This window comes from Sus scrofa, chromosome 14, assembly GCF_054392235.1.
Source record: "Sus scrofa isolate SSC_HxYL_T2T_F1_AM1 chromosome 14, Sscrofa_HxYL_maternal_Yorkshire_Landrace_v2.0, whole genome shotgun sequence".
NCBI lineage: Eukaryota > Metazoa > Chordata > Mammalia > Artiodactyla > Suidae > Sus > Sus scrofa.
Genome location: NC_139396.1, coordinates 83,251,734 through 83,276,158, shown reverse-complemented (window position 1 = coordinate 83,276,158; position 24,425 = coordinate 83,251,734). Strand labels below are relative to the sequence as shown.

General features: G+C 40.9%; 2 protein-coding genes and 1 long non-coding RNA gene across 6 annotated transcripts in view; 1 reads left to right on the top strand and 2 right to left on the bottom strand.

Annotated features, from left to right (window-relative positions):
- BMS1 (BMS1 ribosome biogenesis factor) overlaps positions 1-5,558 on the bottom strand; it is a 38,277-nt gene extending 32,719 nt beyond the window's left edge. For all 3 annotated transcript variants that reach the window (XR_014827933.1, XR_014827934.1, XM_005670994.4), the window contains exons 1-4: positions 5,499-5,558; positions 3,718-3,926; positions 2,785-2,975; positions 1,387-1,466 (exon numbers count right to left, since the gene is read on the bottom strand). Coding sequence is in view for 1 of the 3 variants with exons in the window: in XM_005670994.4 (XP_005671051.3) it covers positions 1,387-1,466; positions 2,785-2,975; positions 3,718-3,893 (447 nt within the window). In the remaining 2 variants the exon portion in view is untranslated. The remainder of the gene's footprint in view (positions 1-1,386; positions 1,467-2,784; positions 2,976-3,717; positions 3,927-5,498) is intronic.
- The window catches only part of ZNF248 (zinc finger protein 248), a 39,933-nt gene continuing 21,006 nt past the window's right edge, over positions 5,499-24,425 (bottom strand). Inside the window, exon 6 of the mRNA XM_084996988.1 lies at positions 5,499-5,574. Coding sequence (XP_084853114.1) covers positions 5,504-5,574 — 71 coding nt within the window. The 3' untranslated portion in view covers positions 5,499-5,503. The remainder of the gene's footprint in view (positions 5,575-24,425) is intronic.
- LOC146396822 (uncharacterized) lies at positions 5,676-23,127 on the top strand. 2 transcript variants are annotated; one of them, XR_014827954.1, is made up of 3 exons: positions 5,676-5,962; positions 6,388-6,544; positions 20,042-23,127. It is a non-coding gene; the product is annotated as an uncharacterized LOC146396822 (long non-coding RNA). The 2 variants fall into 2 exon arrangements; XR_014827953.1 differs by lacking the exon at positions 20,042-23,127 and adding an exon at positions 6,704-7,008.

Here is a 24,425-nt window from a genome sequence, read left to right as displayed (position 1 = left end):
AGAAACAACTGGCTAGGAACCATGAGGTTGCGGGTTCGATCCCTGGCCTCGCTCAATGGTTTAAGGATCCAGCGTTGCCATGAGCTGTGGTGTAGGCGGCTAGCTATAGCTCTGACTGGACCCCTAGCCTGGGAACCTCCATATGGTGTGGCCCTAAAAAGACCAAAAAAAAAAAAAGTGATTAACAGATGTACAATTTCCATATGCTGAGTACTATCCAGATTTTCTATTATAAACTCTGACAACTTCTCAAGGGTAATCCATGTACTTATTTTATCATAATCATTAAGAACAGAGTTTCTTTCATTGCAGCACTATTTATAATAGACAAGATATGGAAACAACCTAAATGTCCATATACAGATAAATGGAGTAAGATGACGTGGTAATATATGGAAACTATGCAGCCATAAAAAAGAATGAAATCATGTCATTCACAGCAACATGGATGCAACTAGAGATTCTCATACTAAGTGAAATAAATCAGAAAGAGAAGGACAAATTCCGCTTATACATGGAATCTAAAATATGGCACAAATGAACCTATCTATAAGACAGAAACAGACTCACAGACATGGAAAACAGACTTGTGGCTGTCAAGGGGGAGAGGGGAGGGAGTGGGATTTGGAGGTTAAAAGATGTAAACTACCACACTTGGAATGGACAGACAATAAGGTCCTACTAGATAGCACAGGGAACTATACACAATCACCTGAGACAGACCATGGTGAAAAATAATATTTAAAAAAAAATGTATATATGACCTAGACCCTTAACTAAACAGCAGAAACTGGCACAACACTGTAAATCAACTATGCTTTAATAAATTTTTTATTTTAAAAAAAAGGAAAAAAAAGAACAGAGTTTCTGGCACTATCAAGAGCATAATTCCCTTGCTATACAGCAGAAATTGACTGAACATTGTCAATCAACTATAATAGAAAAAATAAAAATCTTAAAAAATAAAAAAGAGAGCATAGTTCCCACATTCAGACAAACTGCTTAACTTCTGGGAGCCTCAATTTCATCACATATAAACTGGAGATAAATTGTAGAAAACCTGTTAGCAAAGTGTCTAGTGAGAGTCCAAGAAATAGTACTATTATATATTTGTATGTATGTATGCATTATCTTAGGAGCTTTTGTTAACTACATTTATTACAAGTATTCTCTGTCCAGTAGTTTGCTTTTAGATTTCAGAATACATTTCATTATGCACATTCTATTTTTATTATAACAATTATTATCCATCATCAATTCAAAAATCCTGATGAAACCATTCTTTTTAATAATCTTAAACCTTTCTTCCCTCCAACATGGGATAAAAATAACCTACCACACTGCTGTAATTCCCCATCAGAAACACATGCTGCCCCAATGACTTACCAAATCTGCTACTTTAGCAAGATCAATCATCATGTTAATGTCACACCCACATTCAATAATGGTGAGTCTACGTTTTTTACCTAGAAGTGAAAAGATGAAAATCTTATTTAAAAAAAACTTTGGGAGTTCCTGTCATGCCTCAGTAATAACAAATCCAACTAGTATCCATGAGGATATAGGTGTGATCCCTGGCCTCGCTCAGTGGGTTAAGGAGCTGGTATTGCCATGAGCTGTGGTATAGGTCACAGAGGCTGTGCAGATCCCATATTGTTGTGGCACAGGCCAGCAGCTGCAGCTCCGATTCAACCCCTAGCCTGGAAATTCCCACACATTGCAGGTGCAGCCCTAAAAAGCAAAAAAATTAAAATAAAAAAAATTTAAACCTTGGAAAAATCCATTAACTCCAATTATTATTTTTAATTGCATCCAGTAAAGCACCTTAAATACAAGAATATACCAGAAGTTCATTTTTATAGAAGAAAACTGATCAAATAAATAAATTCCACTTTAGTTTTCTTGCCATGTTCTCTAATTTAAAAATAATACCAAAAGTCTACCCATATGGGAGTTCTCTTGTGGTACAGTGGGTTAAGGATCCGGCATTGTCACTGAATCAGCTTAGGTCACTGTTGTGGCAAAGGTTCAATCCCTGGCCTGGGAACTTCCACATGTCAGGGGTGCAGCCGGGTAAAATTCAAGTGGAATGATATCTGTGATCCTGCTATTCAGTGGGCCAACACTTTTATCTCTATCAAAGTTTTCCTTATTCTCACTACAGCTAAGAAACCCTCAAACCTAGTGGAACAGAATGTTCATAGAACAAACATTATTCTAAATTAAGCTAAAAGAAATCAGTCAAAATGGTGAGAATGCCTTAAAGAAAAAGCCTCACTCCACCTATATTATTGGTAATAAGAGATTCTACCATTGTCATTTGGGAATCTGTTTCATCTTCCCTGAGACTTTAGAAAGGTCACCATTTCCAGAGCAGTCAACTTCTCACAGGAAAAAGAGAGGAAAAACCCCCTCACTTCCACAAGAAGGTAGCTTCATGAGGAAAGCAGGTGCGCCTGCTGCACAGCAGGTACTCACTCTCTGTTAAATGAAGTCGCTCACCATGACCAAGCCGGCCTGCCCAGGCCTGCCAAGCCTTTCAAGGGAGCACAGCTGGCAAATCCATGTAGCAGTCAGAATAAGGTATACATCTACACCATTATTATCTCTGGGAATCTGTCCTTTTCTGAAGCTACAGCCACCTTAGTAAAAGTACAAGATTGGTAACATGAAGTGACAATACGACTTCAACATTTACCAGTCAAGAAAATGTTCCACCAAGTCATACATGTGCCTCAGACAACAACACCTGCCATGTCAGTCTATGACAGCACCTCCTCCTACCTGACACAATTGTTACAGGGCCTCTGATCTCTGTCAGCTTCTGCCTGGTAAAGTTCCGAATGAGGCACTGGATCAAAGTGCTCTTTCCAACTTTTGGAGGCCCCATCACCACTACCACTATTGGTGGTGGCTCTAGTGGAGTTCGATCAACCACTGGAATGTGATGTTTTTTTGTTTTCAAATCCTGAGTCCTATTCGTTTAAAAAAAAAAAAAAAAAAAAAAAAGTAAATTCACTTTCAAAATATTTTAAAAGGTATCACCCCTAGAAGCCAAGACTTTAAAGAGAGTAGAACTGACAATATGTTAATATAATTAACTTGTTAACTTCTGACCCCAATCCAAATAATCACTTCAGTAAATACACATAACTGACTTTAACAGTACAGTGCTGAAAACTATACACACCTTAAATCTGATTGCTTTATTAGTTGATATTAGTCATTTAAAAGAAAACAAAAGGCAAACATGGAGGCGGTGTATCATAATAAATAAGAACAGAGGCTTTGGAGTTAAATTTGGCTCTCCTACTAAGAGAATTTAATTCAATAATGTTTAAAGTACACTGCCTTTAAAGTATATATAATAAGAACTCATCAAATAAAGCTATTTAATACTACATATTACAATTATATGAAACATTTCCAGAAAATAACATAAGTACACCTGTTCCCTTAAGTGTTTACAAACAAACAAATTCTATAAAGAAACATTCATAAGCTTTACTCTTGGGCAAAAACAGTGAATCAATGTGTATATGCTGGAGGCAGAGTAGCTTCCTTAGGAAAGACTGCTCATGTGTTAGAAAAAGAAATATGGCATGCATCTCCACATCCTTCAGAAATGGAACAGACTGATGAAGCCAAATATTTGGAGAGGCCCATACTATTAAAAAGGGATAAATGGAAGAGCCACTAGACTCCAGCTAAATATACCTGTGAAAGGATCTTGCCATCCGCACAGCAGACTGGACAGCAAAAGCTTTGGGGTTTCGTTTCCGGGCATCTTCCTCATCTCCAAGTTGAAGATCCTGCAGATGCCGTTTCTTCTTCTTTTCAGCTTTGGGCCCACTGTTTTTCTTTCTGTGTTTCTTCTGGTCCTTAGTCTCCATAGTGGCTTTTACCAATTCACAAGTAACTCTAACCTATATTGAATGGAGTGAGGGCCCGGGAAGCACTTTACAATCCAGAAAATACTGAGAAAAACAGTAAATTTCACTTACTTCTTTATGAAGAGTTATGTATTTGTTTACCCCACAGAAGTGGAAACTACTTAATATTATCTCCAATTTCACTTCTCTCCATTATGTTGTAAACTAGTTACCTCTGCTTGGGTTACTTTTTATTTGTCTTAAATGTCTACATCAGCACTGTCCATTTCTACAATGATGGAAATATTCTGTATCTTTCAACATAGTAGCCACCAGCCACATGTAGGTACTGAGAACTTAAAATGTACCTAGTGAAACTGAAAATTTTAATTTCTAATTTTACTTAATTTTAATTATTTCAATTCTAAACATAAATTGCCATGACTAGTGGTTACTAACTCCACCCTAAATATCAGTTGGACTAATGAAGTGGCTTCCAAATTTACGCTATTTATAATATGTATAAATACTGAATTGTTGAATATGTAAAAATTGTAAGTTATAGTAATCAACTATATACATTTAAAAAACAATGATAGCTACATGTGTGAGACATGACTGACTCTGGGTGATGCCTGGATACTACATGGATTTGCAGAAACCTGTACAATGATTTCTGAGAGTCCCAGAACTCATGACGCGTAAACTGGGAACAAGCAGATTAGAGAGTTTTTTAGTAAATCAGGTAGCATACAATCTAAGCACTTGCTTTAAAAAGGGGGGTGGGGCCACTTCATTCGTTTAAGGTAATGAATTAATTTCAATTCAATAAATATTTGTATCTGGAGTTCCGGCTGTGGCACAGTAGGATCCAACACTGCCGCAACTGCAGCTCAGATTCAACCCCTGTCCCGGAAACTTCCATATGTCGAGGGTGCGGTCATTAAACAAATAAATAAATATTTGTATCTGCCTATAATGCAGACACTGTGCACTAGAGAAGGCTACCGCTATGATCTGAACTAGTGGAGCAAATCCAAACTAATGTCTTCTGTGCCAAGCTGTAAAGGGCCAAATCAAAAGGCTCACAACTATTGGAGGTCAGTCACAGATTTCCCAGGGACGCACACTAGCGGAAGTAGAAAGTTCACATATACCAGCATAATGTCAAAAAACACTAGCCTGGAGTTAGGAGAGCTGGGTTCTAGGAACGCTTTGACTAAAGAGTTGTATGATTAATAGCAGTATGAGACATTATTTTTTCTTCTCTACTCTATTTTGGTCCTGAAATTGTACTGATATTTTTCTCCTATTTTTCGGAGGAGTTGGTGAGGAAAGTACAACTTGGAGTCAGCCTATCTGCTCAGTGTGACACCTGCTAAGACTACCCCGCCAAGAAACGACCTCTCACCTCTCCCTGCCACCTCCCCTCCCGGTCCCGAAATTCATCCACTACTTCTCTGACAGGTACGAAATATGTGTGTCTGGGGCATGAGGCGCTCCTCGGGAGCAGAGACTTTCCAGGAGAGCCGAGAGAGGACCTTACCACGCGGGGAACTCGCAACGCCCCCGGAACCCCAGCCCCCAGGACCCCTTCGCCGCCCCACCCCAGCCCGCGGCCGTTACCTGGCTCACAACTGCTCCTGTTCCTCACGCCCGCATGGACAGCACCGGAAACGGAAATGCACCCTACCAGGCGACTCTACACGCCGACGGGAAACAAGGAGGCAAAAAGAAAGACAACAGCGGAGGGACGATTTTTCAGAGGAAAGCCGAAAAGGAGGCTCGTGATTGGCTGAGGGCAACGCAGGAAACGCCTCCACGCAGCTCTCCCCCCAGGAGTCCCGCGTCTCTCTCCTCGCTGCCGCGGGGCGCTGCGGCGCTGGGTCTCGGAGTCCCTAGCTCCTCACAAGTCCGAGTTCACTTGGAGGTGGTGCTGACGGTGCGGTCCGGCTCTCGTTCTTTGGTTTGGTACAAAAGCCAGAAATAATATTCTGGTCACCCTGAGGTCACTGCGCCTGTCTACTGAAAGCCCCAGGCGCCACGTCCGACTGGCCTAATAGAAGAGCACTCGGTTGTGGGTCGCACAGGTTGGTCAGCCTGCTCATCCTTAGAGATGACAAAGCTGGAGATTTCTCGGACGTCTTTAGTGCTAGGACTCTCTTGCTGGGACAAACAGACTCTGAGGGCAGGGATAGACCCTGACCCAGTATGAAATGCTTTGGCCTTTCTCTGTTACTGGAAAAAGAGATTTCGCTGGGGGATGCACTTCTCGCAGTTTTCTTGGAGCACAACTTTGCCTTCCCAGGGCTCTGCCCATTCCTACCTCTCAGGGGAGCTGGGGTGCCCTACTACCTAGACAGCTAGGTACATTTTAAGAAATTGAATCTCCCTCTTGGAGGTTTTCTTTTCAGTATCCCACCATGATCATACCCGAGGATCAGTTCGTCTACCTCACAAAACTAGGGTCACCCGTACTTCATGCCTTTTCACAGCAGACTTGTATTTTTCTCAGCATCCCACAGGTATTCCCTTTGTGTACACTCTACGCTCTGGGCCGTGCTTGGGAGGCTGCTGTACAGGACACACACTTCCCTCATCTGTGAAGAGCTTGAATTTTGTGCCACCCTCCAGCACTATTCCTCTCACTTCCTGGAGATTTCACTATTCAGGTACATAATCCAAACCTCTTGGCTCCATGAATTCCACTCTTATCCTCTGCCTTATTTCAGACTCTCACATTCTCTGTGATCATATCCTTGACTTTATCCAGTCCATGGAGTGGAACTCCAGAAACATCTCACTCTAACCACCACCTGCTTTCTTTACAGGTTACTCCCTCTTAATGGTTGAAATTAAGACTTCATAACCCTGGAGTTCCCCTTGTGGCTCAGTGGATTAAGGTTGCAGATGGTGCTCAGATCTGGCATTGCCCTGGCTGTGGTGTAGCTTGCAGCTACAGCTCTGATTGGACCCCTAGCCTGGGAACTTCCATATGTTGCAGGTGTGCCATTTAAAAAAAAAAAAAAAAAAAAAAAGACTTTTTAACCCTACCCACCCCTCCAATCTGAATCATACCACCTTCTTCCTTTGATAACTTCTCCCTCCATAGTAAACTAGCTAAACTTCACAGTCAGTCATCATCACAGTGTCTTGCATGCGTCCTCAACTCCCTCACCTTCCTGTCACGTCATCATACATGCTTGGTAAAATGAGAACCCTGAATAAACCCAGTTGCCTATCTACTCCATGCTACAGCAATGCAGCTAAACATGGCTGGAGGAAAACCCAGAACCATGCTGATCGCCCTCATTTCTGAAATAGTTCTGACTTTGCCTCGTGTGTGCCATTCTTCCAAATGAGTATTCATACCTCCTCTTCTCTCTTCAATCCTGCCCATCACCTCTCCTTTCCTTGCTTCCTACCTCACTAATGGAAATAGAGACACTCACCCCCAAAGATTTCCACCCACCACATCCATCCTAGTCCCTCTCTGCTGCCTGCCTCTTACTGGGGATGAACTACCACTGTGCCTACCTAAAGGAATTCTGTAATTCAGTGCTTGATCCCATCATACCTTACTACTATAGCCAGTCTATTCTCTCCCCATCATCACCACTTTTTACTGGACTAGTCCCATCATACAGCATGCAGTTATTTCCCCATCTTCAAAACAAACTACTCTTGGGAGTTCCCATTGTGGCTCAGTGAGTTAAGAACCTGACTAGTCTCCGTGAGGATCCAGGTTAAATTCCTGGCTTCACTCAGGGGGTTCAGGATCCAGCGGTGCGCAAGCTGTGGTTTAGGTCACAGATGAGGTTCAGATCCCGCATTGCTGTGGCTGTGGTGTAGGCCAGCAGCTGCAGCTCCAATTCAATACCTAGCCTGGTAACTTCCATATACCACAGGTGCAGCGGTAAAAAAGTTTTAAAAAAAGACCTCTTGATCCCATTTCCTATACCTTTCCTCTGCTCCCCTCCTATTCTCCCTTTGATCCACTTTACTCCCAGAATACCACCTACCACCCTGGCTGCTCCTTCTCTGTGGCCTTTGCTGGTTCTTCCACTCCTGCCTGACCCCATAAAGTGAAAGCCCACAGGGCTCACCCTTTGATCTTTTTCTCTTCTGTGTCCATACTTATTACTTTGGTGATTTCATTCTGCCTTTTAATTTCATATGTCATCTGTATCAGTTATCAATTCATTGTAACTGCTGCAAAGCCATCTAGCATTGCCTACTGTGCAAAAATGGAGTTAGGCCCTTTAAATATTTTTCCATTGACACTGGTGTGATGTTAGGTTTTGTCAATAGTGGGTGATGGAGAGACTTTGCAGGAGGAAGCAGTCTTTCTTCCTGGTTCTGTTTGGCTTCCTGGACAGGCATCTGCACATGAGTAACCTTCTCCAGGACCAGCTCCTCTGGTATGTGGTGGCCAGCAGAGTCCAGTGGCCAGTAGTGCCCACTCCCAGCACTTTTGTCATGGAGTGACTCTCCTGAGACACCACACCTTTCCCCAGCAACTAGAGAGGGATTTCCCACAAATTCCAGTGGTGCAGCACAAGTGAGACACCTCCCTGACACTGGTGGGCCATGGCCATACCCCTTCAATGAGGTTGGGATCTCAGCTGGTGGGGATGGGAGGGTGGAGGGTGAGGGGAGAATTTCTTCCTGGGCTCTCCCTCTCCACCCTGGATAGTGGCTGCTTCTCACATCTGCTATTCTTAGACTCTTTAGAGTTCTGTCTACTTCTCACTAAGTCCATGGCTCATTGCTCCACTTCCCTTTGAGTTAATAATTCTTGGTTGTTGTTTTTTTTTTCTCACACATGTAAGTCAATAATCTTATACTCCCCTTTTATCATTTGTTGTAACTTTCTTAAAACAGGAGAATTTCATAGGCCATGATATGTCACCAATGACATTGTACAAAATACATTATAGAAAGAGATTGTTTACACATTAGCAATAGTGATGTGGATGATTTATTTTGGAACCCACTACTACAAATTCACTAATGGGGAATTAAAGGCCAAAAATATGCCGATTTGTAACAAAACACTGCAGAATAAACCAAATATTTCTCACCATTCGAAACAAAACAATAACAGTATTTGCTAAGCAGTAAAAAATAGCTTTCACATTTTGCATATGAAAGACACTTTACATTTCATCTCATTTATTTCTCACAAACCACTACCAGTAAGCTGTATTTTTATTTACCAGTTTATTACTAAGGAAAATAAGGCAAAGAGAGCTTTAGTAGCTGGTGATTACGTAACAACGTCAGAATCAAGATTTAAACCAGACAGTGTGACACTAAGGCTAACACAGGAGAAATGAGAAACTAAGATTTCTCAAGAAAATATTGCAAGTACACTGAAAACTAAGCATCTGTGTTACAACTATTTCTGTAGTAAGTATCAGAAAATAGAATCCAAACTGGATTAGGCAAAAGGAAAATGGATTAGTTAACAGATCTGATAGGCCCAAGAATATAAATAACTTCAAGAATAGCTTGATTGGAGTGGGGGATAAATTAGGAGTTCAGGATTAACATATTACACACTACTATATATAAAATAGATAAGCAACAAGGACTTACTATATAGCACAGCAAACTATACCCAATATTTTGTAACAACCTATAAGGGAAAAGAATCTGGAAAAATATATTCATATTATATATAATATATGTAATATATATCCATATTTTTTTTCAGGTACACATGAAACCAACACAACATTGTAAATCAACTATACTTCAATTTAAAAAATTTAAAATTATAGCTTGATTTAAGGGCAAACATAATGGCACCTCTCTCTATTTGCAGTTATGTTTTTCTTTATCATGGATTCTGTATTTAGGCTTCATTTGGTATCAGGATGGCTCTCGGCAACATTTTACAAGGTAAAATTCCAAAGAGGAAAGGGAAAGAGAGAGAAGATGGCAGGAGAGAGAAGAGGGGAAAGAGATACTTCCACATAAGTCCTAGCATGTAACTGCTGAATTGTTGTAAAAAACCATCCTGTGGTTGGAGTTCCTGTTGTGGCACAGCAGAAATGAATCCAACTAGTATCCATGAGGATGCAAGTGTGATCCCAGGCCTTGCTCAGTGGGTTGGGGGTCTGGCATTGCCATGATCTGTGGTATAGGTCGCAGATGAGGCTTAGATCCCAAGTGTGGGCTGTGTCTGCAGTGTGGGCTGGCAGCTGTAGCTCCGATTAGACCCCTAGCCTGGGAACTTCCATATCCCACACAAGCAGCCCTAAAAAAGCAAAAAACAACAACAGCGAAAACAAACAAACAAAAAACATACTGTCGTAATTCTTAGTTTTGTTTGTTTGTTTGTTTTGGGGGGACTTCTGGCTTATTTGTTTGGCCACATCTGTGGCAGGCAGAAGTTCTCAAGCCAGCAAGCCAGGGACTGAAGCAAACCCCAACCACAGCAGTGGCCTGAACCACAGCACTGACAATACCATATCCTTAACCAACTGAGCCACAGGGAACTCCAATAATTCTTAATATAAACCTTTTCTGTTCAAATCACTGTGTGGTTTCTCTTTCCCTATGGGGCCCTGGTCAATACAGTATCATTTGCCAACAACAACTAAATTTGTATCAATGACTCAGACCTTCTCTCCTGAACTCCAGCCACCTCCCTGACATTTGGACATCTAATAAACATCTCTTATGTAACATGCCCTAATGGTCTCTCTCAAACCTGCTACCCAGATTTTATCTCAATTGATGACATTTTGTCCATAACACTGATTAGGCCAAATGTCTTGGACACAATCTTGTCTCCTCTCTTTTTCTTATTGAAGTATAGTTAATTTACAATGTTGATTAGTTTCAAGTGTACAGAAAAGTGATTGTAATATATAAATATATTACATATAATATATTACTGCATATAATACATACAGTACTATACAGTAGACTCCTCATTGTTTCTCTATTTTATATTCAGGAGTGTGTATATGTTAATCCAAAACTCCTAATTTATCCCTCTCCCTCCTTTCTCCTTTGGTAACCATAAGTTTTCTTCAATGTCTATGAGTCTGTTTCTGTTTTGTAAATAAGTTCATTTGTATCATATTTTAGATTCCATATATAAATGACATCATATAATATCTGTCTTTCTCTTACTTACTTAACTTAATGTGATCATCTCTAAATCCATGCATGTTGTGGCAAATGGCATTATTTCATTCTTTTTGTAGCTGAGTAATATTCCATGATATTGCCACATCTTTATCCACTTATCTATCAATGGACATTTAGGTTGCTTCCATGTCTTGGCTATTATAAACGGTGCTGCAGTGAACACTGGGGTGCACATATCTTTGCAATTATAGTTTTGTCCAGGAGTGGGACTGCAGAATCATATGGTAACTCTATTTTTATTTTTTCAAGGAACCTCCATACTGCTCTCCATGGTGGCTGCATCAATTTACATTCCCACCAACAGCAGAGGAGGGTTCCTTTTTCTTTTTTTTTTTTTTTTTTTTTCTTTTGTCTTTTTGTTGTTGTTGTTGTTGTTGTTATTGTTGCTATTTCTTGGGCCGCTCCCGCGGCATATGGAGGTTCCCAGGCTAGGGGTTGAATTGGAGCTGTAGCCACCGGCCTACGCCAGAGCCACAGCAACGCGGGATCCGAGCCGCGTCTGCAACCTACACCACAGCTCACGGCAACGCCGGATCGTTAACCCACTGAGCAAGGGCAGGGACCGAACCCGCAACCTCATGGTTCTTAGTCGGATTCGTTAACCACTGCGCCACAACGGGAACTCCTGGGGTTCCTTTTTCTCCACACCCTCTCCAGCATTTACTACTTATAGACTTTTTGATGATGGCCATTCTTACTGGTGTGAGATGGTACCTCATTTGTAGTTTTGATTTTCATTTCTCTAATAATTAGTAATATTGAGCATCTTTTCATGTGTCTATTGGCCATCTGTATGTCTTCTTTGGAGAAATGTCAAAAGGTGTTCTGTATATTTTTTTTATTGGATTGTTATCTCCTCTCTTTTTCTATCCTCCATACCCAACCTATCAGGAAATTCCTGTTTATCCTACCTTTTAAATATAACCAGAATCCAATCACTTATCACCATCTCCAATACTCCCACTCTGGGATGAGCCCCATCTACCACATATGGGTTACTGCATAACCTCTTAGTCTTCCTGCACCCACCCTTATGCTTGCACAATCACTTCACAAGGCAGCAGCCAGAGTGATCCTGTTAAAACATAAGACACTGTTGGCGATTTAAATTGGTATAAACACTTTGGAAAATGGTTTGACATAGATATTACTCCTGAGTATACACCTACTCTATAAGCCAGTGACAGAAATATATACTGAAAGACATATACAAGAATGTTCATAGCATTGTCCTAAAGTCCATCAATAAAAGCATGAATGAACTGTAATATATTCAGACAATGGAATAATATATAACAATGTAAATAAGCTACCATGAGCAACATAGATGATTATTAGCCAAAGAAGCCAGATAAAAAGAACATGTTGTATGATTATATTTATATAAAGTTTGAAACTAGGCAAAATTAACATATGGCAATAGAAGCCAAAATAATTTTTAGAGGAGATGTATAATTGGTAGGGGCCATGGGGACAGCCTCTGGAATGCAAGTGATGTTCTATTTCCCCATCTGGTGCTAATTGATGTGTGTGTTTATAAATATTTATTGGGCAATACATGTGTACTTTGAGCGCTTTCTGAATGTATATTTAATTTTTAAGTTTATAAAACAACGTGTAATATCATGTCATTCCTCTGCTCAAAACTTTTTAATGACATCCATTTCATTGCAATCCATTGCATCCATTTCATTGCAATCCATTTTTTTCCCTCATTGCAGGGAAAAAAACCCAAATCTTTGCAGTAACCTCCCAGTTTTGCAGACTTTGGTTTGGTGCCCCCTTCTCAGACCTCACTGAGATGCGGGCATGTTCCTGCCTTTGAATCTTTGCATTACTTTGTCCCTCTTCCTCCAGATATTCATGTAGCTAATTCCTTCAACTCTTTTAAGTTTTTGCTCAACTGTCCCCTCTGTGAAGGCTTTTGTGACTCCCCACCTTCACTCCCCAGCTCTCCCAGTGCTATTCACCTGATCTATTTTTCATGGCATTTATCACTTTTTAAACATACATTCATGTACTTAACTATCTCTCTCTGCTGAAAGCAAAAATTTGTCTGTTTTATTCACTGACACATCCCAAGTGGCTAGAACAGTGTCTGGAATATATAATACCTATTTGTCAAATAATGAATGGATTTGAAAAGAAAATGTGGAGGCATCTTCTGACATTGTTGCAGTGATCCCCACCCACTGATATTTACACCTTTGAATTTGTCCTTGAATGTGAAGCCAGACCTACCGACTTGCTTCTAATGAATGGAATCTAGCAAAAGTGATGAGATGTCACTTCCATGGTTAAGTTATAAATGACTAACTTCTTTCCTTTGGGTATACCTTCTACTGCCATCTCAGCTTGCACACTTTCAAGAAGCAAGCTACATGTGGGTTGGCTCAAATGATAAGGAACTGAAGGCAGCTTCTAGGGGTTCCTCTCAGTGAGGGACTGAGGCCCTCAGGCTAACAGCCTGCACAGACGTGACTCCTGCCAACAACCACAGTGATTGAGCCTGGAAGCTGATCTTTCCCTAGGAGAGCTTTGAGATGGTTGTAGCCAGGACGGCAATCTGTGAGAGACCCTGGGCCAGAGGCACCCAAATAAGCTGTGCCCAGATCCTGACCTACAGAAACTATGAGTGTTGTGAGCCACTAAGTTTGGGGGTGATTTGTTACATAGCAATAAACAACTAATATAGAAAAAGAAAAGATGAAACAAACAATATTGATAGAAAGAAGTCAGAGAAAAACAATGAATGTTTATTAAACACCTACAGTTTAACAGGCACTTGCAGGTGCTTTTAATATGTTATTTTAAAAATGGGCATGGAGGCAGGGGCAAGATGGTGGAGGAGTAAGATGTGGTGCTCACCTTCTACAACAAAAACATCAAAAAAGCTCATCTACATGTAGAAAGATTCACACAGAACATATACTGAACACTGGCAGAAGACCTCAGACCTCCAAAAAGGGAAAGAAATCCTCCACATAGTTGGGTAGAAAAAAAAAAAAAAGAGGGCGAGAAAGAGAAGATTTAAAAAAAAGAAAAAAAAAAAAAAAAAGGAAATCAGGATGGGACCAGCACTCCTGAGCTGAGAGGGAGCCATGAAAGAGAAAGGAATCTGCATCCTGGGAGGCCACCTAACTGACCCAGAGACTAGCTGGGACAGAGAGGGAACCTCAAAGCCTCCAAGAAAAAGCACAACAGCTGAACTGAGGAAGACAAAGCAGAAAGAGAGCTGCACAGACCATCGGTACCACTGCCTGGGACACCATACCTGAGACACTCAGGAGAGGGCTGGGCACTGAGACTCAGGCTTTGAAAGTCAGTTCCAGGGAGAGGACTGGGGTTGGCTGTGTGGAGACAGCCTGAGGGGGCTAGGGAGCAGTGCGCCACAGGTTGGGGAGCTAAGCACCACAGCTGAGAGAGTGCATGAGGAGTCCCGGGCCGCAGGAGAAACAAGGTGCCATTGTTGGGGCACTCAAGAGATGGAATGGCAGGCCCACGGTAGGAACATCTTTCTCTGCAGACACAAGGGCTCTTGGGTGGCAGGGTGCCTCTTGCATGGGCTGTGGGGGTGGATGTAAACCATCACAGCCATCTTGAACTCCTGAGGTGGGCATGGCTGGCCACCAGAAGGCATCCCACAAACAGGCACCACCTTTGGCTCCAGTCACCTCAGGGGTCGCCAACGAGGAGGGCCCTGCAATCAAGAGCCACCTGTTGCCGTCACTCCCCTGGGAATGCAAATGCCCCTCCACTGCTGCTGCCAAAGGCTCTGGGCACCACCTCCACTTCCATGAGGGTCACTGACACTGCAACCAGGAGCAGCCTGTGCCCCCACCTCCCTGTGAATCCTTGTCATTGTCAAGGGCCTGGCAACTAGGCAGAGGCTACAGGCCCTGCCATTGCCTCCATCTCCTTGGAAGCACGTGCAGGCAGTACACCAGCATACCCCCATCAAGGCGATAACAGCTTGCATCCAAAACAAAAGCAGGCTTCACACCAAAAAATAAAAAATAAAAATAAAAAATAGTGAGCCTTCACAAGCTACCCAGGGATGCTCCAGCATATAGCACATAAACAGCACTCCAAGACTACAGTAGATAATTGTTTTAAAAAATATATAAGCATAGATGAGGAAGTATAGGAACCATTTGCAGTTAAAATAATAGAATTCCCCTGAAGGAGCAATGAAACTGACCTTTGCAGTCTAACGGACAAAAAGGAGGTAATAAAAAACTGAAGGAACTAAAAATGAATATCAATATAATGCAGATTACTTTTGACCTAAACCACAGCTCACGGCAACACCAGATCCTTAAGCCACTGAGCAAGGCCAGGGATTGAAACTGCATCCTTATAGATGCTAGTTGGGTTCCTTACTGCTGAGCCATGATGGGAACTCCTGTTAACTTTTTTTTTTTTTTTTTCGTCTTTTTGTCTTTTTCTAGGGCTGCAGACTCTGCATATGGTGGTTCCCAGGCTAGGGATCTAATAGGAACTGTAGCCACTGGCCTATGCCAGAGCCACAGCAATGTGGGATCTGAGCTGCGTCTGAGACCTACACCACAGCTCACAGCAATGCCAGATCCTTAACCCACTGAGAGAGGCCAGGGCTTGAACCTGCAATCTCATGGTTCCTAGTCGGATTCGTTAACCACTAAGCCACGACAGGAACTCCTCCTGTTAACTTTTTTATAAAAGTCATTCTAACAGGTGTGAGGTGATACACCATTGTGGTTTTGATTTGATTTTCCTTGATGATTGGTAATGTTGACCACCTTTTTATGTACTTGGCCATTTGTATGTATTTGTTGGAGAAATGTCTATTCAGTTCCTCTGCCCATTTTAAAATTGGTTTGGGGATTTTTTTTTTTTTTTTTTTTTTTTTTTGCCATTGTGTTAAATGAGTTCCTGACATACTTTGGATATCAACCCTTTACCAGATATGTGATTTGTAAATATTTTCCCCCTTTTCACAGGTTGCCATTTCATTTTCTTTTGTCGTGCAGAAGCTTTTTAGCTTGATGTAGTCCTATTTGTTGATTTTTGCTTTTGTTGCTTGTACTTCAGGTGTTATATCAAAAAAAAAAAATCATTGCCAATGTTAAGGAGCTCTTTCTCTATATATCCTGGGAGTTTTATAGTTTCATGTCTTACATTTAGACTTTAATCCATTTTAATTTTTGTAAGTGGTGTAAGATAGTGGTCCAATTCCGTTGTATAAAGTATACTTTGATTCCTTTCTCTTTGTGTCTATTATAGTTTTTGTTTTGTGATTACCAGGAGGCTTACTTGAAACATCTGACTGACATAAATTTAAGCTAAAAACAACTTACTTCCATTACATACAGATGCTATACTTTTTAAGCCCCCCATTTTATGATGTTGATGTCAATTTACATATTTTAATATTGTATATCCACTTTATTATTTTAGCTATAGCTATTTTCAATGCTTTTGTCCTTTAAGCTTTTTACTGGAGTTAAGTGGTTATAGTGTTAGAATATTCTAAGTCTGACTTACAATGCTTACATTTACCACTGTGTTGTATATTTCCACATTACTAGTTAGCAACCTTTTGATTCTGCTTGATAACTCCTTTCAGCATTTCTTGTAGAAGAGGTCAAATGGTGATGAATACCCTCAGCTTTTGTTTGGAAAATTATCCTACACCACAGCAATGTAGGATCCTAGCTGCATCTGCAACCACAGCTCATGGCAATGCCGGATACTTAACCCAGTGAGCAAGGCCAGGGATTGAACCCGCATTCTCATGAATACTAGTTGGGTTCATTATCACTGAGCCACAACAGGAACTCCCCTGCCTTCATTTCTGAAGGACAATTTTGCTGGATAAATTATTCTTTTTTTTTTTTTTTTTCTTTTGGCTGTGGCATGTGTAAGTTCCCAAGCCAGGGAGCAAATCCTTGCTACATCAGCAACACAAGCTGCTACAGTGACAATGCTGGATCCCACTGCACCACAAGAAAACTCCCACGGCTGAAGTATTCTTGACTGGCAGTTTTTCTTTCAGCACTTTGAATATATCATCCTACTCACTCTCGGCCTGCAAGGTTTCTGTTGAAAAATCCACTGATAACTTTATTAGGGTTCCCTTGTATGAGAGAAAACTTTTTCTCTTGCTTTTTAAATTCTTTGTCTTTAACTTTTGCCAGTTTTATTATACTGTGTCTTGGAAAAGACTATTTTAGATAGAAATTATGGGGTGGACCTAATGGCTTCATGTATTTGGACGTCCAATTCTCTTTATTGGTTTGGGAAGTTAGCCATTATTTCTTTAAATAAGCTTTCAGTCCCTTTCTCTTCCTTCTCCTGGGACTCCAGTGATGCATACATTGTTTTACTTAATGGTGTCTCATTAGTCCCACAGTCTTTCATTCCTTTTCACTCATTTTTCATTTTGCTTCTCTGATAAATTTCAAGTGACAATTTTTTGAACTCACCCTTTCTTTCTTTATGGCCCCATCTACTGGTGAAGCTATTATTCTTCAGACACAATGTTACTTAGCTAAAATTTTGTGGGGTTTTTTATGTTTTCTCTTTGTTGAGCTTCTTATTTTGATTCTGTACCATTTTTCTGATTTCATTAAATTCTTTTTTTTTTTTTTTTTTTTGTTGTTGTTATTTCTTGGGCCGCTCCCGCGGCATATGGAGGTTCCCAGGCTAGGGGTTGAATCGGAGCTGTAGCCTCCGGCCTACGCCAGAGCCACAGCAACGCGGGATCCGAGCCGCGTCTGCAACCTACACCACAGCTCACGGCAACACCAGATCCTTAACCCACTGAGCAAGGGCAGGGACCGAACCCGCAACCTCATGGTTCTTAGTCGGATTCGTTAACCACTGCGCCACGACGGGAACTCCTGATTTCATTAAATTCTTAATATATGTTCTCTCGCATACTTTGAACAGTTATGTTGAATCCTTTAACAGGCATCAGGCAATTGATGAATCTATTTCTTTGGGATCAGTTGCTGTAAGTTTATTGTGTTCCTTTGGTGTTGTCACATTTTCCTAATTTTTCATGGTCCCTATATCCATGCATAGGTGTCTGTGCATATGAACATGAAGTCACCTCTTCCAGACATTATGGACTGAATTTAGGAAGGAAAGACCATCACACACCTCTAGCCAGAGCCTGTGCATCAGCCAATGCGCCTACAGTTGGCCCAGGCCCTTGCCAGAATGTTCTGTGATGCAGGTCTAGCAGTGCAGGGTGCCAAGTGCTGGAGTGTGTGGCAGCTCTGTTGTGTGTGTGTAGGGGGGTGATGTCTCACTGGCTCAGGCCTTGCAGTCCAGGGCCTTGACAACTATGTAGTCCTTGATGAGTGCTGTTGGGGTCTACAGTGGCTGTAAGGACTGATATGATTCTCAGCAGCACCTCCAGGACTAGCAGCTGGGCACCAAGGCAGGCAGCAGGGGTGACCAGAGGCAGTGTTATGCATACACTCAGCTCCGGGAGACAGCTGTAGTTGCTTGTGAAGTGGCAGGAGTTGGCTGCAGATACACACATAGTAGTGAGGACCAGGGCCAGCAAGGGCCTGGGCCAACTGTAGGCACATGGGCTGATGCACAGGCTCTGGCTAGAGGTGTGTATTCCTCTGGCTGTAGGATCCTCCTGCAGGCACATGCATGGCAGTGAGGCCAATGAAGGGAGTCAAGCCAGGAACACGTAGGTGCACAGCTGGAGGGGTAGCTGTAGGTGAGCCCAGTGGTGCAGACCAGTGATGAGAGAGGGCTAAATCTGGGCTTAGCAGCAGTTAAGGAAGCCCTGTTGCTGTGCACACCCGTGGCTGCAGGTTATTGCCACAGGAACATAGCAGTGGATGTTGGTGACAGAGTTCAGGCCAGCGGAGTACAGGTGCAGAGCTGATAGCGGGGCTAGCTGCTGCTGAGCCCAGTGATCCAGGCCAGTGACATGAGCTATGGCTGCATCCAGGTCCACAAGTGTTTTGGGGACCTTTGCCATCTTGGTGCTGTAACTTGAGAGTTTTGTCTGTTTCATTTTCAAATAACTCCTAATCAACTGTAAGACTAACTTATATCTATTGATTGAATGAATATATTTAGAATTTACTTGCTTGGAGTTCCCATCGTGGCACAGTGGTTAACGAATCTGACTAGGAACCATGAGGTTGCAGGTTCGATCCCTGGCCTTGCTCAGTGGGTTAAGGATCTGGTGTTGCCGTGAGCTGTGGTGTAGGTTGCAGATGCAGCTCGGATCCCAAGTTGCTGTGGCTGTGGTGTAGGCCGGCGGCTACAGCTCCGATTAGACCCCTAGCCTGGGAACCTCCATATGCCGCGGGAGCAGCCCTAGAAAAGGCAAATAAATAAATAAATAGAATTTACTTGCTTATCTTATCTAAGCCCTACAACTCTATAAAGTAGATACTGCTAAACTAAGGTTTTCAGTGGTTAAATTGCCCTATCTACACTCACAAAAATATTAAGAAGTAGAATCTGGACATGTACTAAAGACATAACTCCAAAGTCCACGCTTGAACAGTGTGCTTTACTACAGACTACCAACACCCCATAGACCCAGCTCTTACCAGACAGCCTTTAACCCTTCTCAATCACATTCAAGGATGTTACTTCCTGCCATATATAGGTGCAGAAAGATCTGGAATTGAGGCCTATATATTTTACTGCACATGTCTGGGTATTTACACAGGGAGCTTTCCTCAAAGAAAGTGACAAATGCAACCACAGCTTATCCCTTGCTCCATTCTAGTCCTTATCCCCTCTCCTCTGCACTCTCCACTTTACCCTGAAACACAGACCCTAGCCTATCCTCAAAGGCCTTTATTTGAAGGTAGGTCTAGGGCAGGCACTATTATGGACATGAATTAAAACATTAATGGACCCAATTGAGAGGCATTTGGAGAAATTTTGGATCCTACCTACTGTAAGCCTATTTCAACTCTTTCTCTCTGACTGCCAAATTCTACAGAATCCAAAAGTGCAAACTTCCTTTCCAGTTCTCTGTCCCAAACCAGGTCTCCAAAAGACAAAGGCTAGAGCTTCAGGAGGCTGGAGACAACATTGAACTGCACAAGAGCCAAGAAGAGGGCTGCACCTTCCCTTCCCAGTGTCATCAGAAGCCCAGTTCATCACACTTCTGGATTCAGTACCCATTAGCCTCTATGATCCCTCCTTTAGGGCTCCCCCCAATAATCTCTTCTAAGGACATGGTTTAGAAATGGGCTGTAATTACACTCTGAGTCTATACTACCATAAACAAATATATATCACAAATATAAATTTCCTTTACAAATATAGGTAAAATAGTTAAAGCTGAAAACAGAGGCCAACAATTAAAGAGTGTCATATCTATGATTACCAGGGTTTCTCCTGGGTTGCAAAATACGTTAAACTGGAAAAATTACACAAATATTAAACAAAAATAGAAAAAATCCAAAAAAGAAATACAATCCAAAGAAGACCTCTCCTCTCAGAGTTAACATTAAGTGCCAACTTACTTTTTTACAAAGGGTATGAGGCTGTGTGACTATCATTTTCAATGAGTATATAGTGAAGATCTTTATTTGGTAAATATATTTTAATAATATAAAGTGTCTCCCTTATGCCCGTGATGATAATATAGTCAAGAGGTTCACAAATTCAAAAACATCTAGACATAAATAAGAAATATATGGAGTCCATTCAAAAGAAAATATTCAACTTTACTGAACAATAGTTTAAAAGATTTGAGTAATAAGAGGTACAAATCATTTTCCTGAATAAGAAGATGGATTATTTATGGCACAACATTCCAAATAAAATTTCAACAAAGTTACAAATTTTCACATTTTTTTGTTCTGTTGCTAGAACAAATTAAATTTTATGTGGAATAATGGGAAGAGCCAAATATTTTGTGAAAATGCAGACTAATGCTTACCTGAAGATATGTCTTTTAATAGCTGTAATAATCTAAATATTTTAGTTCTGAGTCAGGAAGAAAACATGCAAAGTCCTAAGATTGTGTTAGAATTTAGTATGTGATAATGGTAGTGTTTCAAAGTGGAGAGAAATGGGCCTATTTAATAAATGGTGCTGGGATAACTGGCTATCATAACTGGCTATCTCTCTAGACAGCATTCTAAGAATAGAGGTTTACCTCCCATACTACAATGAGTACATTTTTGTGTGGATTCTTTTTTCTTCTTTTGTCTTTTTAGGGCTGCACTCACAGCATATGGAAGTTCTCAGGCTGGGGTCCAATCAGAGCTTCAGCTGCCAGCCTATACCACAGCAATGTGGGATCCAAGCCACATTTGCAACCTACACCACAGCTCACAGCAATGCCGGATTCTTAACCCACTGAACAAGGCCAGGGATCAAACCCATGTCTTCATGGATACTAGTCAGGTTCTCAACCCGCTGACACAACAGAAACTCCTGTGTGGATTCTTAATCGAAATAAAAATTTAAACTATCAAAGTATTCAAAAATTATGAGAACTTCATAATTTTAATGTTGCGAATGCATGTACAGACAAAATATGATTGTTTGAATTTATGAAATCTGAACTTCAAAAAAAATCCTTCCATAGGCACATTTTAGAGTACACTCCAAAAGAATGAGAAAGTATATTATGTTGATATGCTAATATAAAGTGGAAAAAAGCAATTATGTATATCTTTCATTGTTGCTGTAAAAAGAGGTAAAATATGTATATTTAGACTCATATTACAAAGAGCACATAAGCCAAGAAAGTACTGTAATAATCTTTTATGACCAGTATTATAAAATGATAAGCACATCAATTAAAATGAGGCTAAAGGCATGAACCAATATTAAGAAACTGAAGAACAATCAATAAATAGCATTAAATTGCTCAACATGTCTAGAAAATCAACCTAAGAAATATTTCATTATGGCATATAAATAAGGCTGGAAAAAACTGTAGATTAGGATCCAATGTGGGAATGGGTAGAACTCACAATTCTAACCTTCGGATGGGAGTAACATTCGTACAGACTTTCTGGGGTCAATTTCACCAGAACTAAAAATGAACTCACCTTATAATTCAGAAAATACACTTTTAGAAAGATTCTAAGAAGAAAACTCAGACCAGTGGAGAAAGACATATGTTCAAAAGCATTCCTCTGAAATGTTACTTATGATAGTAAAAATAATGGAAGCCACCTAAGTGAGCATTGATGGGGTATAGGTAAAATAGTATTGATCCATAAGATGGATTTCTATGTAGTCATTAAAAATGATCATGCAACAGCAGAAAAAGTGGAAAAATCTTAACCACACATTGTAAAGTAAAATATAGAGTTTATAATACATATATTATCCTAATACTGTGTATCCAAAAAGAATGTTGAAATATAAGAAGCCAAACCAAACCAACCTAAACACCACAGATAAAACTATAACCCACAACAGTATTTTTTTCCACTAATTTTCTCATATATGTAAAACTGAAGAATACATCTGAGAGTAAATCTATAATTCCTGTGGTATATTATATAAACATACTTTATTTGTATTTTCTGAGCATTATTTTTCATCATTACCTAATATACTAACTGCACAATGTTTCATGGTTAAAGTTCTTCAGTTTTCCACAGTGTTTGACTGCTCTTCAAAAGCTACTGATGAAATGTTTTTCATCACTATCACTAACATTACCAATTTTAAAACTCTTGGATATACTTTTATAGGAATTTTTGTAACACTTTTAATATAGTAACATAGACTATGCGAACCACCAAATCAAGTGAAAAAAACTGCAAAACCATAAATAGTATAGTTGTTTATCCATAGCCTATTAAAAATAAGATTTCTCTTCAGTAGCAACTATAAATACAGCCTGCCAATCACTGGGCATGCCTGCTTTAAAATTATCTATTTCCAGGCCAAAGAATATGGAAAGCTCCATGTGGTGCAGTGGATTAAGGATCTGGCATTGCTGTGGTTGTGGTGCAAGTCATAGCTGTGGTACGAGTTTGATCCCTTGCCTGGGAACTTCCACATGCTGCAGGTGTGGCCAAAAAAATAAATATCTGGAAATGGCATGTACGATTTTGCATGTAATACAGGACTTTATTGATATTTTGATAGTATTCCCTTTTTTTTGGGGGGGGGGGCTATATCCATGGCATGAGGAAGTTCCTAGACCATAGATCAAACCCACACCACAGCAGTGACAATGCCAGATATTTAATTTGCTGAGCCACCAGGGAACTCCCTGAGAATATTCTGGATGGGTAAATTCAAATGCACCCAAACTAAACTTCCAGCATATTATAAATTCTCTATGTAAGTAAGTATATAAGGATTAAAATACATGGCAAAATTGGAGTTCTTGTGGCTGAGTGGAAATGAATCTGACTGGTATCCATGAGGACGCAGGTTCAATCCCTGGCCTTGCTCAGTGGGTTAAGGATCCGCACTGCCGTGAGCTGTGGTATAGATCACAGATATAGCTTGGATCTGGCATTGCTGTGGCTGTGGCATTGGCCAGCGGCCACAGCTCTGATTCCACCCCTAGCCTGGGATCTTCCATATGCTGCAGGTATGGTCCTAAAAAGACAAAAAAAAAAAGAAAAGAAAGAAAAAAGAAATAAAATTCATGGCAAAAGCCCAGGATACATGCTAAATAAAAAGCTATTTCAGGGGAGGTAACTACTTGGGGGAGAGACTGAAGAACAGTCATCTTTTATACTCCAAAGAGTATGCTCTCTTTTCCCAATATGGACTCTGATATAATCAATCCAGTCCTAGGAAAACTTGGAAGTTAAATTACCCCAATGGGCAGCAGTCATGGCTGCCACACTTCTCCAAGTTCCTTTTCTATTTTAAGGAACATAATCAAAGACTATCAAGAGCAAAGCATGTTTTCATTTGGGACTTCGAGGAGTTCTGAACCACTCTTCTTATCCTTTATGAACTTGATCTTCATTTGGGGCATTAGACAACAGAGAACAACTCTGTGTCTACTCTTTCAGGTGGGGATAACCAGCCCTATTTTGTAGATGAGGATATTGAGCCCAGAAAGTATCAACCATTCCATACTATGAACTCCAGACATGCTAGGAAGGAGCATGCAAGATACTAAGCATCCCTTCTCTACCTCCCCAAGAATCTGAGGGGAATGAGCTCTCAAACAGTGGTGTCTAAGAATAGATATCAGCTCCTCATTGTCTGAAAGAGGAGCCTGAGTATGAGAGGAGGGGCAGGCTGGGAAAAGGGCAGCTTAGTTCCTCAGATAAAAGGAAGGGATGTGAGATCATGCAGTTGTTAGTCACTGAGGGGCTATGAAGATTCAGTAAAAACAACTGCTCCCCCATTAGAGCAGTTCTCACTGGGCTCTAGTAACACTTGCTTCCATCCTTTGCCCCTTAAGGA